The sequence below is a fragment of the Myiozetetes cayanensis genome, unplaced genomic scaffold, assembly GCF_022539395.1.
Source record: "Myiozetetes cayanensis isolate MyiCay16 unplaced genomic scaffold, myiCay2020 scf3, whole genome shotgun sequence".
Lineage (NCBI taxonomy): Eukaryota > Metazoa > Chordata > Aves > Passeriformes > Tyrannidae > Myiozetetes > Myiozetetes cayanensis.
Genome location: NW_026087521.1, coordinates 70,953,247 through 70,968,686, shown reverse-complemented (window position 1 = coordinate 70,968,686; position 15,440 = coordinate 70,953,247). Strand labels below are relative to the sequence as shown.

At 44.0% G+C, this 15,440-nt stretch overlaps 1 protein-coding gene across 2 annotated transcripts in view; it reads right to left on the bottom strand.

The window, feature by feature from the left end:
- Positions 1 to 241: 241 nt before the first annotated feature.
- Positions 242 to 15,440, bottom strand: part of ETV6 (ETS variant transcription factor 6) — a 93,631-nt gene continuing 78,432 nt past the window's right edge. For both annotated transcript variants that reach the window (XM_050324287.1, XM_050324286.1), the window contains exons 6-8: positions 10,052 to 10,194; positions 8,222 to 8,322; positions 242 to 5,114 (exon numbers count right to left, since the gene is read on the bottom strand). In XM_050324287.1, coding sequence (XP_050180244.1) covers positions 5,006 to 5,114; positions 8,222 to 8,322; positions 10,052 to 10,194 — 353 coding nt within the window. In that variant the 3' untranslated portion in view covers positions 242 to 5,005. The remainder of the gene's footprint in view (positions 5,115 to 8,221; positions 8,323 to 10,051; positions 10,195 to 15,440) is intronic.

Genomic DNA, 15,440 nt, shown 5'->3' with positions numbered 1-15,440 from the left:
ATTACTTGGCTCATCTTAGGGGCAGGCAGCAAAGTAAATTCTTCAAGGGACAGCCTTAACTTTTCCAAACACTTCCCAGGGAAGATCAAGGCACTGTTCATACATGTTTCTGGCAGGGGAAGCCTGCAGGTTTAATTTTGTGATTGAAAACAGCCTCTATGTGCCACAGATTATTGGGTACCGTAGTTTTTAAAAGGAAAGAACCTTGCAGCAATGATTGCACAAACAAATTTGGCATTCCTGCTTTTATATTAAATTTTTTTTATTGAGATGATGTAATTACAAGCATTTTAAAAATTATTTGCAACTCACTGGCCCTGAGAATAGGCTTGTTTGTTTTTGTTTTGTTACATTCATTTGATTCAGTCCCTTAGCCCCACACCTTACTGAAAAAAAAAAGAAGCCATCATCAATAAAAACACTAGAATTTTATTTAAAAAAAACAAAACAAAACAAAACAAAAAAAGAAAAACCAAACCCAAACCTCAAACTCTGGATTTGCACACAGTTGCAGTCTGACAAAAGAGATCTGGAGAATGAATACATGGAGTTTGAAATCTGGGGAGGATGGCAGTGACTCAGTGTTCACAGAAAGGGCCTCAGTAGTGTTCTCTGGATGGAGAGGCAGTCAACAGGTTTCGAATTTAAATCAGGAAAATATTCTGCTGTGGAACTGCAGCATGTCCTGCCTGACTGTCTTGAGGCTTGTTCAGGCTGGTAGCAAGCTGACACAATGAACTTAATTGCACAGTGTGAAGAACCACTGCTGGGTACTGAAGTTGGCAAGGACCTCTGGAGGTCACCTGGCCTGACAGGGCCAGCCAGGGCCGGCTGCCCAGGGCTGTGTCCAGATGCCTTTTGCCCATCTCTTGAGGATGAAACACTTTCTCCCTTTCCCCACCTGCTTTGGTGGCAAAGGCAGAAAGTTTGGCTGTTTTGCTGCTGGCAGATTCTACACTGGGAAATCAGAATCTGGGGGGGAAGGCAGGTGTCAGTGTTAGTGGACAGACACTGTTACCTTTGCTAGGTAACAACAGGCTCAGCATGCTGATGCTGTCTTTGTATTCCCATGTATCTGCCACGTGGTGCTCTATCCTGCTTCTCCTTTTTTATTTTCAGTCATAGCTGATGAACTTGCTTCGAAGAGCCCCAGAGCAGCTCAAACCCTGCAGCTCCCAAAGAGGTCCCAGCAGCTGCAGTGACACCCACGCCTCTGACTTCTGCACCAAACAGGCCTAGCAGGAGGCAGGCAGGTTCAAAGGCTATTTTCAAACTAGCATCAGCCTTGACAGAACTTTTTCTCTGTGGCTGTGATGATGTTTTCTTAGGATGCCCCTTATTTGTGAAATGGGAAGAGTTTCCAACAGGCACCAAACTTTTTTTTTTCCCCCTTTGACTTAGATTCCCTAAGTGAAAGTGATTGCATTTTTTTGGTAAAGATGAACATTTTCCCTACAAAACCTCCCTATGGGACAGCACATGGGATTTTCCTGTCTTACTGAGGATGAACTTTGTTTGATAGCGTAACAATGAGCATGTGGGCTTTTACTGGTGGATTGTCTCTTGTTCTCTGTACTTTGCAGTGTGCACCTTGGCTATAACAAAAACCTGGGACTCATCAGAGCCCTTGCCCAGCTGGCCATGCTTTATCTGATGAACCCCCCAGGACACGGCTGGCCCTCCTGGCTGCCAGGGCACTGCTGACTCCTGTTCAACCTGCCATCAACCAGGACCCCAGCTCCCTTTCCGTGGCACTGCATCTCATTCTCATTGCTCTCGGTGTGTACGAGCAGCCAGGGCTGCCCCATCCCAGGTGCACAACGAGGCACTTCCCCTTGTTGAACCTCACGTGGTTGGTGACTGCCCAGTCCCCTGATTTGTCAAGGTGTCTCTGCAGGCCCTCCCTGCCCGAGGGTGTCAGCAGCTCCTCCCAGCTTTGTGTGGCTGCAGACTTGCTGAGTGTCCCTTCCAGTCCTGCATCCGAGTCATTTCTGAAGATGTCCAAGAGCACAGGGCCCAGGATGGAGCCCTTCAGAACCCCACTAGTGACAGGTGGCCAGTCTGATGTTACCCCATCCACTGTCACCCTCTGTGCTCAACCTGTGAACACACCCACCGTGTGATGTGTTTTATTGTGTACAATGTGCTGGACATTTTGTCCAGAAGATAGACAGCACTGAAAGCTTTACTGAAATCCAAAAAGATTGCATCACCTGGCTTCCCTGAACTGGTTACCTTGTCATAGAAGGAAATCAGGTGTGATAATCAGGCCTTCCCTCTCATGAAGCTGTGCTGGCTGTGACCAGTGACTGCATTGTCTTTCAGGTGTTTTTCAATCCCTCCCAGATAATCTCCTCCATAACTTTACCAGGCACTGAAGTGAGACTGACAGGCCTGGAGTTTCCAGGCTCCTCCTCCTTGCCCCTCTTGAAAACCAGGAAAACATTCCCCAGCTTCCAGTCAGCTGAGACCTCTCCAGATTCCCAAAACCACTCAAAAATCATTGAGAGAGGTTTTGCAGTGACATCAGCAGCTCTTTGAGGATTCTTGGATGAATCCCCTCAGGCCCCATAGATTTGCAGGGATCCAACTAGAGCAGCAAATCCCACACAGTGTCAGGGTTGACTGGGAGTTGATCCCTTAGTCTGTCATCTGTGTGGAAGACAGAGGAAAAAAAAAAGCATTAAACCCCTGTGCCTTGTGTCTGTCCCTTTTGGGAGGTGAGCATCCCCATCCTGTAATGGGCCGAGGATATTTCTATACTGCCCATTGCCATTTATGTACTCGAAAAAACTCTTTTTATTGTCCCCCACATTTCTGGCAGCTTCATCTCCAGTTGAGCTTTAGCCATACAGATTTTCTCCCTGTTGCAGCAAGCAACATTTCTGTATTCTTCACGTCACTTGACCTTGCTTCCAGTGGGTATTCACCTTCCCTTTTTGCCATATTTCCAGGAGAAGATCCCTGTTCAGCCAGGTTGGCCTTCTGCCTCGCCTGCTTGACTTCTGCCATTTGGGAACTGCCTGCTCCCGTGCCCTTAGGAGGTGATGTTTAAAAAGTGACCAGCACTGATGGACCCCAGCACCTGCAAAAAACATGTTTCCAGGGGGCCTTACCTACTAATTCCTGAGCAGCCCGAAGTCTGCTCTCCTCCTGTCTAGATTGAGGTTTTGCTGGCACTTTTCCTCCTGCCAACACTGTTCATTGCATGCCACTTTTTCCTGGACGGATTAACTCTCCTGTTAAATATTTGGAAAAATGGGTTGAAAGATGGATTAGATTAGATGAGCTTTTTCATTTTTTCCCACGTTTAGTTTCTTTTATGGTCCCACTGAAGAAGCTTTCTGCTTAAAAGCAGAACTGGTGCGGAAGTGCTTGCTTTCAGACAGCACGAGATTCCTGCACAGTTTCTCTGTGTACCTTCTCCCTTTGCAAGCATCATTTGTGCTGCTGGATCTTCCTTCCATTGAAATGACCACTGCTGATGGATTGCTGGACACCTGGACACCACAGAGATTCTCTTGTCTTGGGCATCAGGGACTGCTGAGCTTTTTCTGTGACCAAAGGAGGCAGAGTTCTTTGCCTCATGCAGAGCACCCTCGGTGCAGCAAACCAAACTGAAGCACCTTGCAACCAGAACGAAATGCCAAACCAAGAAAGCAACGTGGCTCCAGGGTTCTTTTTTTTCCTTGTCTTTTAAATCATGTTAAAAACAGGCAAGCTGAGACAAGCTTCCTTCATGGCAGAGCTGGAGGGTGGGGGAGGGTAGCAGGAGGCATAAAAAAACCCCCAAATCCGAAAACAAAGCAAGCCAAAATCAACTACAAGATGTAAGTACAGCTATTTGGTCTCTAGTGCTCTAATATCACCTCTCAGACTGGTGAATCATCTACCTCTCCTGCAGCAGAAAATGGTCTTGGAGAGGCTTCTGAGTAATACAAACCATGTGATGAGTCCCTTTGCTTTCTCCCTGTGATGTAAGAACAGTCCTTCACCTTTCACCCCCAAATTGCTAGCAGGTATGAGAAACACCCCTTCCTTTTCTAACTACAGATGCTTCAGTCTTCCCTAGAAAGGGAAAAAGCTTTGAGCTGAAATTCTGCATTGTGGAGAACATTGGGGAGGTTTATATATATATATACATATATATATATATGAAACTTTTATATATATACACATATATGTCTTTGTCCCTGCCCACCCTTCCCCCTGCTCCAGTCTATCACTTCCTTGCTAGAAAGACGGAAAATACTAACTGATAGTCTGTTGCAGAGGTTTGTCACACTTACTTTTCTCCTCCCCAGAGCACTTAGGTGATTGGTTTTGGTCCATATTCCAGCAGTCAGTAGCCACTCAGAGTATGCACTGTGAGCCCAAGCTATGCTGGGATGATAGCCCAGCCTGGATGTGAAGGGTGTCTCCTCGTCATTGGACAGGTATGTGTGGTAAATTCTTTTGGTGGCTTCAACACATTTCCCAGCAGCAGCACGTGTAAATCGATCCGAGCAAACTGGAAGCCTTGAGCAAATCCCTTCTGTATTGCTATTGTTTATGCAGTGTTGTGTCACGAGGCTTGCACAGAAAATAAAAGCACTCTATTTCCATAGGAAAGCATTTAAAAAAAAAAAAATGGCAGCATAATCTGACATCTTGTCCTATGTAAGATAAGGAAAGTCAAACTGCACGTTTATTAGGGGAAAAAAAAAACCAACACCCCCCCCCCAACTCAAACAGACCAAAAAAAAAAAAAAGTAAAGAACTGAAGGGAGACTTTGTAGGAACAGCGAAGTAGTGCACAAGTCCAGGCTTTCTCCCCTTTGCTTTTCTGCCAGCACCACTTCTGCCTGTTTGTTTTGTTAAGGTGCTTCAGGTCCTGTGTGGTTTTTCAAGCTAAGCGGCAACCTCAAGTACTGCTTCTGTGTCGCTTCTTCCCCTCCCAAACCATGCCAACCATGCGGGCAGATGTTCCTCCCAGGGACCCACAGAGGTGGTGCACCTGTTTCCTTCAGCACTCATCTTCTTGGTATATTATTTGTTCATCCAGTTCCTGGGATTCAAGGTGCTCGAGCCGGTCCGTTCGGCCGCTCATGATCTCATCTGGGGTCTTCATGAACCTGCAAAGCAGAGAAACAAATGCATTTCTCACGGGCTCAGCTTTTACATTCATCAAGTTGTTGAGGTCCCTGAGCTCTACAGCTCCTCAGATAATCTTTGCAGTATTTAGTATTTCCCACATTTTCCCCAGCTTACTGATGTCTTCCCTCCTGCATACCTTGAAAGGAAACAAACAAACAAAAAAATCACAGGCATTTATCCCTGCTCCTTGAAAGCCCAAATCTGAACCAAACCCCACATTTTGTTCCAAAAAATGGTATTTATTTCTTCTCCTTTGTATTTATTGTTTGCTGTTGTCACGTAAGGTGATAGTATGCCCCAGGTACACTCATTTGTGGTGTCTGGTGACAGGAACATGAAATACCTTTATGACCAGCATATTTCAAAACAAAAGCACTTGTAACGTGTGGAGAGGCTGCTGGTTTGTGTGGGCCTGTGTGTAGGTGAATGAGAAGAACACGAAACACCAAAGAAACAGTGGTGGAAAAAGCCAAAGGTCCAAGTCAGAACAAGTTCTGGGAAATGGAAAAAGCCCTGAAGGGAAAAGCTTTGGAGCTGGGGAACTGTAAGCAAAGGCAGTCTCTTCCTGTGTGACTGTAAGGAGCGTCATTGTACCGGAGCAGCATCCTCTCCAAATGAACACCACGGCTCCCAGCACTCCTCTCTCAATGCAGTCAGGCTGCAGGGGGCTGGAAACAGAAACGGCCTCTGTGGAGGCATGGCAAGAGTAGGAAATGGGAAAGGACATCCACCAGCCTGCAGATAAGTCTGATTTTTGCCAGGATGCTTATGTGCACTACTGCACAGGGGTAGCATGGAAAAGCTCTGCTCCTTCTTTTTGAATGCAGTGGCACAGGAAGAGAGTGTGGCTCGGGAAGGATGAAATCTCAGTTTCAACACAAATCAGTCCCTGAAGTATTTCTGGCGAAAGCAGGATGAAAGATGTTTATTCTGGAAGCGTTGCAAAATTTCCCAGTCTGTCATTAACAATGTACCAGTTAACACTCAGCAGTACAAAATGTGTTAATGGCAAGAGCTGGTTTTATTTCAGGTTGATGATACGTTCAGTATCCTTGCCCCAGTGAAAGCAAAAACAACCAACAGGAGCCTTGTTACTACCACTGACCCAGAAAAATCACTGCTGAAGCCTCTGGGCAAACACATAGCATAGCCTGGAACTAACCTTTTGCTATCCCTTCTAATCTGGGAAATCATGTGCACATATGCATTTAGGGAAAAAAAAAACCCCAGGCTATGACTCAGTGCTGTGTCACTGCCATTTGTATGCTGGAAGAAGGCTGCTGATACAAATGGTGTCACAGCAGTGAGAAACTCATGTGCAGGAGTGGTGAATCCATCCCTGGCCACACAGTGAAAGTGCAGGAAAGCCTCAGGGCCTGTGCCTTGCTTTAAACCCTGTGATTGCCTGGCTGATTCTGCATGAGAATGAGCTCAGAGGGCTGATGTGAACTGCACCACAGCACTTCAGGTGTTCCTTCTGCTCTGTGTTTTAAGTCATGTCGAGGAAATCAGAGCGTGGGCATTTGTAATAGTGTTTGATTACATTAAAAAAACCCCAACCCAACTTAACCTAACCCAACCCAACCCAACCCAACCCAACCCAGAACTACAAGCTAATTAAGAAACAGCATCTGTGACCTATTTTGTTGCAGAAGACACTCAGGCAATCTATTAGAAATCCTTCTCTGACTCCATTGTACTTAAAAGCTTCACACAGGTATCTGCAGATGACAACTGCCTGCACGTTACTTATAAAGTCACAGTTCCTATTATTTCTGTGCTTGCGAGAAATAGCCAAGAAAGGCACATTAATGACTTGATCTTTTGCAGCTGTTCTTTTTCTCTTCAGATATAAATAGGTCTAAAAAAAAAAATCATCAAAAAGTTTTATTACAGAACTGCTTTACTGTTTTTTTCTTTTTTTTTTTTTTTTTTTTAAGTTTCCAAAAGAAATGAGGTTTATATTCTCATGTTTTATGTTCCTTGGTGACCTTTGAATCTGTTGGTCGATTTGGGCATGTCTGACGGAGGAACTGAGGTCTCCAAGGGCATTAAGACTTTGAGAAAACAGGCAGCCTGGTTGAGAAGAGATGGCTCCTCTTTTGTTTGTGCTCCCACTGAAGGGCAGGCTTCAAGGTGTTCAGAATCATGGACTGCCCCAGGACAATGCAGTCTCCTCACAAGACCACAGAAATCCAGGTACCCTTGGTACTGCTGCTGCTGAAACAAGCTGCTTTTAATGTTCCACCAAAAACAAAGTTAGTGTCAAGCAGGTGATTCTGCCCATGGCTACTTCTTCCCTTCACTCTCCTTCCCCCATCTGTGTTTCCTTCTAAGACCTGACAAGTCATTCTAAAGAAAGAAACCTTTTCAGCTGTAGATAGTTTGAGTGCTATTGCAGTTCTGTTAGCTGTTTAAGAGAACAAACTCCAAGAATGCCTTCCTCCTTCCCAGGCACACAACCAGATCCAGACCATGGACATCAAAGCAGTCTTTGGTCCAAGTTCAGTGCTCTGTGGGTCAGACACACACAGTAAAATTTGCTGGTCTTGTCTGAGGAGAACTAGAGTGCTTTCACCCTCTGCCAGCTTCACTCAAGTTTGTACAAGTTTAATGCTCTTTCAGGCACTGTTTTCTAAATTTTTGGTTGTCTCATCCAATCCAATGCATTAGGTTTTATGGTCCCTCTTCCTTGAAGGCAGCACTGCTGAAAACACGGTCATCGGCGCTCCTCTTCTGTGATGCATCTGAGGAAATGCCTGATCCCTGCTTCACTTTCACTGGCAGCTGTGTTTGAGACCATTTGGAGTTGGTTTTCCAGCAGTTTGGCTGAATCATTTATCTCAGATCTTACACAGTGGCACAGCCTGACTGAAGGGAGTGCAAAGACTTCTCCTGACTCCACTGATCACTGAAACAGGCCTCTGTTTTCCTAAAGTTGGTGTGGTTGCCTTGAAAGCTGGCAAGCAACTTTTATAAATGTGTGGCTATTGTCATCTGTTTTATAGCTGTGGCAATGAATTCCATTCTTCACCTTCAAAAAACTAATGGTCTGTAGAAAGGAATAGCAAAGAAAGAAGATTACCTGAACAAAAGCCTCTGTCCTGGCTCCTTCCGGATAATGTTTAGTTTGTAGTAGTGGCGTAGAGCTCTGGACATTTTCTCATAAGTCATATTTGTTCTGTTCTGTTTTGTGTTTTTTTCAAAAGAAAAAAAGCAAAAATGTGGTGAGATGATTCATTAAAACCTGCCTAAGCCCCAGAAGGAGTTTCAGAACTCTCACAGCTAGCTAAAGTAACCAGGTCAGTTCAAGAAATTACACGTTCCACTCTTCTGTTTTTGCAGGCCCACTGGGGCCCCCACAGCCCTCATCACCAAACTTTTGTGTGTCTCTTTTCAATCAGGGCAATTCAAGCAAGGAATCTTATCAAAAATTCCAAGTCAGGTTTTTCTACAGTTTCTTGAAACACAGATAACAAAAGACTTAATTACCTACAAGAGGAGACATGGAGGGAGATGCTCATGTCAAGTGGGATGTGACAGGCCTGTTCTTAGAGAAAACACATTTTGTAAAAGCCTAAGAACAGTGGCAAATACACTGAATCTGTCAGCAATCCCTGCTCAGAGCATTGTTCCTCTTAAGATTTCCCTGCACTGACTAATTAATGCTTACAGAACACCGTAGAGATTGACACCCCCTTTCTCCTCTTGTTATCCAGGTGTAATTCAAGGAGCCCACTGGATTGTAAATCAAGAAGCTCCTCCCCTTCATTCTGGGGGCTGTTGACCCCACAGGCCAGAGCAGTGTGGTGTACTGAAGCATTTTAGACACATGATGGCACAGCCCGATTATTAACACGCAGGTTGGGTAAGGGCACAACTCTCCATTCCCGGTGTTGCAGCTCTGATGTTCTTGGAAGCAATTATGTCACATGAGAAAATCCTGACCTTATAAAGATTATAGGCTATGTGTGCTCATATATAAAGTCACAGAACAGCTGAGGTTGGAAGGCACCTCTGGAGATCACCCAGTCCAGTCCCTCTGCTCAAAGCTACATCACCCAAGTCATTAATGAACACATTAAACAGTTCTGCCCCCAGAATCAATCCCTGGGGTAACATCACTACTGACTGGATTTTGTGCCATTGATTACAGTCTTTTCATCCCAGCAGATCAGGCAGTTTTCAATCTGCCTCACTCTAGTCTTGTCTAGGGCATACTTAATTAGTCTGTCTATGAGGCTCAAAAGCCTTTCTAAAATCGAGATAAGCTATATCCACTGTTCTCCCTGAATCCACTAAGCTAATAATTTCATTGTAGATGTGTATCAGTGGTCATACATTCCTATGAATATAGTCATGTACACATATCTATGTGTAACTCAGTCCCAAGCTGCAAAAATCAGTAACTGCTTTCCAGAGAACAAAACACAACTGCCCTGTTAAAAGAAACACACAGCCCTGCAGCATCTCGTGTCTGTCACAGGACAGTGGGTGAAGCCTGAAGGTTGGTGAGACAGGGACACAGACAGGCAGCTCCTGCCAAATTATTGGACAGGGCTCCTTGCAGACCACATCTAATCAGAATATCCTTAGCATCAGATTTCGGGAAGAGATCAGATGCCTGAGAGAGAGAAGGACTGTTAATTCTTGCACTCCTTGTCATTTTATAATGACATGCATTGATAACTAAATGCTTCTAAACCCAACCAAGAGGTTTTCTCTAGGAAGACGAGGGTTTGGTGCTTGAGGATGGATGGTTTATATTTCTAATGTATGGAGAATGAAAGATTCCAGCTTCCAGCAGTAAATTTATATGCACATCCTTTCTTCCTTTTCCCCATTTACAAGTGAATCCCGTGATGTTACCAGAGGTGAAAGTGCTGTAGGAGGAAAAACTGCATTGCTTCCTTACCTTGTGGTTTCCCCACAGCCGGGCCAGCCCGTTGGGATCCACTATCCGAAATATTTTGGATTCCTTATCTTCCCATCGGATGAAATTTTCGTACCGGCTGTCAGAAAGCAGCTGATAAACATAATCCCAAAGCAACCTACAGTCTGTGAAGAGAGAAGCAAGAAAACACTTGTTTTTTTTCCTTGGGATTAATTCAGGAAACTTTTGGGTGGATGTGTAGTAAAAGGGCAGTTGGGATCAGGGCTGAAACAGCTGCTGCAATCTGAAATGCAAATGGCTTGGCTGGTACTGAGTGATGTTTGCAAACTGTACTGGAATATCCAGCCTCTTCTGATGCATCCTAGTCCTTCTGCCACTGACTGAGCATCTTCATGGCATTAAAAGCTGTGTGACACGGCCTGCTGACCTGAGGTGCCTGTTTATTGTTGGACTGGGGCACATAAAACTACCCCTGTTATCCCTGATGCTGTTGCTGGCTATTTTAGTGGAGAAATCAAGAATCTTGCAACCTGTTCTCCTGGCCTGAGACTGCTCCTTTCTGTGCTAACATATGAGTTCTAAAGCAGGGGCAATATCACAGCTTTACTTTTTATGCTCCATAATATAAAACTGACACCTTCTGCCATTTTAAATTTGATTTTTGTTTGATTTTTTAAGGTTCCTGAAAAAAAAAAAACCACAAGTATTAAAATTACTTAAATGCTATCGAGAGGTTAAAATATTCTGTTTGGATAATTGAATTTCCTCTTGAAAAACACTACTCAGGTCGCTAATTAAAGGTCTAACAGAGATTTAGGTTTGAGTTTAGTGCTTTTCAGTTTCATGGCTATCAGGACTATCTCTGAAACCTGTCCTGTCTCTAAAACCAGTGCTGGTGCTACAGACTCCTTCTCCCAGTCCTATGAAGAATAAAGCAGTCTGTGACATCTGGCAAAAACTGCAGGTTTCTGTTCTAGCTGAACATCTACCCTGATGCTCATCTCATCCACAGCATCTGCAAGGGGAAAAACGTGAAAGGAAAGAGGTAGACTTTTTAGTTGGAAAAACCTTATTTTCGTTACCATTTTTCACAGAAAAACATTTCCCACAGAAAAATGTCCATTCCCCTCTGAAATTTTCCTAGGTTTTAATTACAAAAATAAAACCTGAGGGCAAGTTTCCCTGGACTGTCTCACACACACAGAGTCCCCTTTCTTCACAGAATGAAGGAAGCCTAAGATGTCAAATTGTTAGATTAACAAGACAGCTTCAGACGCTAAGAAGAGATGAAGGATTCAAGTGCAGATTTGGTTTTTGTTGTTCACTTTTAATTTTCAGAATGGATTCAGGGTAAGCTTGAATGTAAATGTACCTCAAATGAGAAGAACTCAGATCTGCACCTTGAGATCTTCACAAGAAAATCCCATCCCATCTTCTAAACTGACTGAGCTGCTTACACTTGCACAGGTATTTAGCAGGCTGGTGGAATTTGCAAAAAAACACAGCCACCAAAGTATGTTAGGCTGCTGTTTGCTTCAGTGAGGAAACTGAAAATCCTTGAAAACTCTACAACCACTTAAAAACTCGTTTTCAGATGGTACAGTTGTCTATCAGCAAGTTTAGATATATGAGTCAGGTGCAATAATCTAATGAGCATCAGGGCAGCTGTGGTAACTGCAAATAGGAAATAAAAAGCACTAAACACCAGCAGGAAAGACTGAGCTCACTGCATTTCTTCTCACCAGGGCTGAGAGCTCTGAGCTAGCACGGTGTTAGTTTATCATGGCCCAGCTGATGCCTTGCAGCACTTCAGTTATGGGGCTGTCCTGTGCAGAGCCAGCAAGATGGACTTTGATGGTCCTTGAGGGTGCCTTCCAACTCAGGATATTCTGTGATATAGAAAGCTGCATCCTCCAGGAAGGTCAAAATTGTTATGTGAATTTTCAGGAAGGATGGAGAAATGGAGAGGAGAACTTGTACGTGGATGGTTGTTTTGAAGGAGTAAATTACTTGTATGAGGAGGGTCTGGATGGTGGGAATGCCTCCATGACTAACTAAATCACTTCCCTGGCTGTCACAGAAGGCCTCCAAAAAATCTGCATGAGGGGACTCTCCACAGGGTGTGTGCTGGACAGTGAGTAATGGCAAGAAAGCACATGGATGTTGCTGAGGCCAAGCAAGTTTAAAATTGTGGGAGATTCACCAGGAGAATTGAGTCAGGGCTGGTAGCTGAATTGCATGCTGCAATTTCCTGCCTTTTGGCTACAATAAACATACTTGGAAAAGAATGGTGCCTCCCTAGCACAGGGAAACATCATTTCCCCCTAACATGCACACATGTTTTTCCTAAAATGAACTCAGATGGCTGAACTTTGTGCAATATGAAGGTAAAGGGTAGTGCTGGGTCGAAGAGGCTTTAAGGTGATGCAGTATCAACCAATCTAGCCCAAGTGGGAAGATGGCAAATGGCCCAGCAACGTGGCAGGCTCCTAAACACTGGAATTTCCACGTCCTGCCATCTTCTCTGCTGTACAGACTGAACTACATAATTAGCTGGGCATTAGGGCAAACTGTAGGATATTTACAGAATATAAAGAAATCTCTCTCATAAACAGCAGTTTTTATGGTTTAAATGCTGGCTCTAAGCTCTACTTATAGCAGCACACTTGCCTACTTGCTGTAGTTTTAACCTCTCCTTTCACGTGGCAGAAGTGCCCAAACCTCAGCCAGTCTTCCCTGGCATGGTAAAATTTAAATGTCTCTTTTTCTGGTGAAAAGCTCTGCTAACTTACAGCACAGCTTTGGTAATGCTACATGAAAGGGGAGACTATAAATACTGTCATTAAGAATCCCTGGTGACACTCAAATAGGCACTGTGAGTCTGTATTACAGATTTTTAATTTCAAATATTCTTTAAGACTACAGGCACAGTCTTCTAAATATACACCTGAAGAACACTGGCACGTAAATACTTCCTAATGGCTACATGATAAGCATCCCTTAGAACTGAAATACCATCTAAAAATGATCTGTAAATTAAAGATTATGGATCTTAGGTTCCTAGTAGTTTGACATTTTTCCAGCCATTTTAAATCACTTCTGTAGTATCATTTGGCCAAGGTCATCTTCACGTCACAGCAGTGAGAGGTCTCACATCTTTCCTCCCTAGGACTAAATAATGCTGTTAACATTAAAAGCATATACTAAAGACCTCTTTTGTTTAGAATAAAACGTTCCCATGCACTGCAGTGTTTCTTAAAATACCCCCTGTATGAGGCCCCTGTTGTTTAAAAGAGGCCTGTGGTGCAAAGCTGGCCCTCTTCGTGTATCAGCTACCAAAATCCCCTCATAACCACAGAAGTGTTTTGCAAGACCCACCCACACCTTGCACTGAAGATTGTTATATAAAATGCATTTGATCTGGCTGGTGAATGACTGGAGCCCGGCGTGGCTCCACAGAGGAAGAGATGCCAAAGTGACATTGTCATCCTTCCTCTGACATCAGCTCAGGCCTTACCGCTCGCTGAGTAGGTCAGCCTAAAATTTTTCCAGCATGATACCGTTTGGACTTAAATGGTTCTGTGATTTCTACCAGTTCTCCCAAGCTCCCTAACCCTAAACCCTTTATTTTACAAGGTGATTTGTGCTTCACCTGCATTTCCTTAGAGGGATGCAAACGATGGCTGTTCACAACTGAAACTAATGAACAGAGTTTCTCCAGAAGTTCTCTGGCACTCTGGTTTCTGTAAGCACACCTGAAGTATGTGTTGTTAGATTTCTCTGTGAGCTGACTTAAACCGCTTAAACAGAAGAAAACAAACCCTGCAAAAAACACTGACCCTGAGATAGAGCAGTCCTGCTCACCATTGTGTGTTAATCCACGTTCAGGTTACTGCAGGAAAATAGTTTTCTTTCCATGAATGCTGCTGCTGGAAGCAGGATGTTAAGCTGGTACAGTAAAGCCAATATTTTTTGTGGAGAAACCTCTTGACAGACCACAGTTTCTTCAACTCAGTACACTCAAGCTGGGACTGAGGATAGAGGTTGCCAGATCACAATACAACAGTTGTATGTTGCTCCTGTTTTACAAGGAAAACACTGAGTGGGAGATCAGGCATAAGGAGAGCATAAAACCTGAGATCATCGTGCTGCTAAACAGTTGTGCTGTGAGGTTGTAAAAATAACACAGCAAGATGAGGCCAAACTCTGTCTTTGGCAGTAAAAACGTGTACACAGGAAAGGAGGCTCCAAAAGCTTCATATCCCTCATGTGGTCATAGAAAAGAGCACTCAAATCACAAAGAATATGTAAGAGATGGGGGACAGACTGTTTGATAGATGAAGACTTTGAAAGCTATAGTCTGGACAGGAAAAAAAAGACTGTTTTATTCCTGACATGCTCTAGCTTCATTCCGAAGTTTTCATCTATCAGAGTGGCATTTTCAGTATTATCTTCAAGGGCTGCTCTTCTCCTGCTCTACCACAGTGGGAGAAAAGACTCTTGCTAAAGAAACCTGCCTCTGATTCTCCTGGGGCTTTTCCTCACCTTTATTGCTCACGAGGGGCAATGACAAGACAAAGGGAAATTCAGCTCCTGCCTGCTCACATGCACATCTTACAAACATCTCACAACCTCTGTGACATCAGAAAACTGTCCCAACACTTCAGTGACAGAAATTTAGCAATTAAGAATGAAGCTTTAACCTCAGAACTTCAGAGAAGCTGGCAAAAGCAGGAGTGACTTAACTGCAGCAAAAGGCATTCCCAACAAGAGCAGTAATTTTTAACTCCATAACCTGAGAATCTCTGCTATATTCTGACAGTTCAGCCTTGGGTTTAGACTGCTGGGTTTGGTTTTGTTTGTTTTCTTCCAGTCTGTACAAGACTACTACACATGAACCTCACTTTTGTGTTCCATCAGAAAGCCCTGAGTACTCTGAGAGCTTTCCTCTGACTTGGTCGGTCCTGGCATCTGAGTGTCCCCAAACAAGCCCCAAACACTTCCATGCTGAAATTAATTGTTAATGCCATGTTATAATATACAATGTTATAATGAAAACTTCTCCTATGAATATGAACTCTATGAGCTTGATTCTCACTCATCCTTCAGTCTCTAGAGTAGTCTGGCTTTCCACAAGGGGAAATATCCAAATGGGAGTGACAGGGCAGCACTACACCAAGATTTTCCAGGTTCTTTAAAGGCTCTAATCTGTCTGTATGAGTTGCTGCCCTACAGAAAGGAGGCTCAGCTGCCTGAACCCTCACCACTTACACAACTCAGTATGCTAAAGTGAACCACTGTTTTGGTTTTCTGTAGTTTGCCAGTCTGGAACTTGTAACTGTTCAGCTGCTGCGACTGTCTTGGAAAAGCTGTCCCCAAAGTCTGTGCTTCACAAAAGCCCACCAGTCAC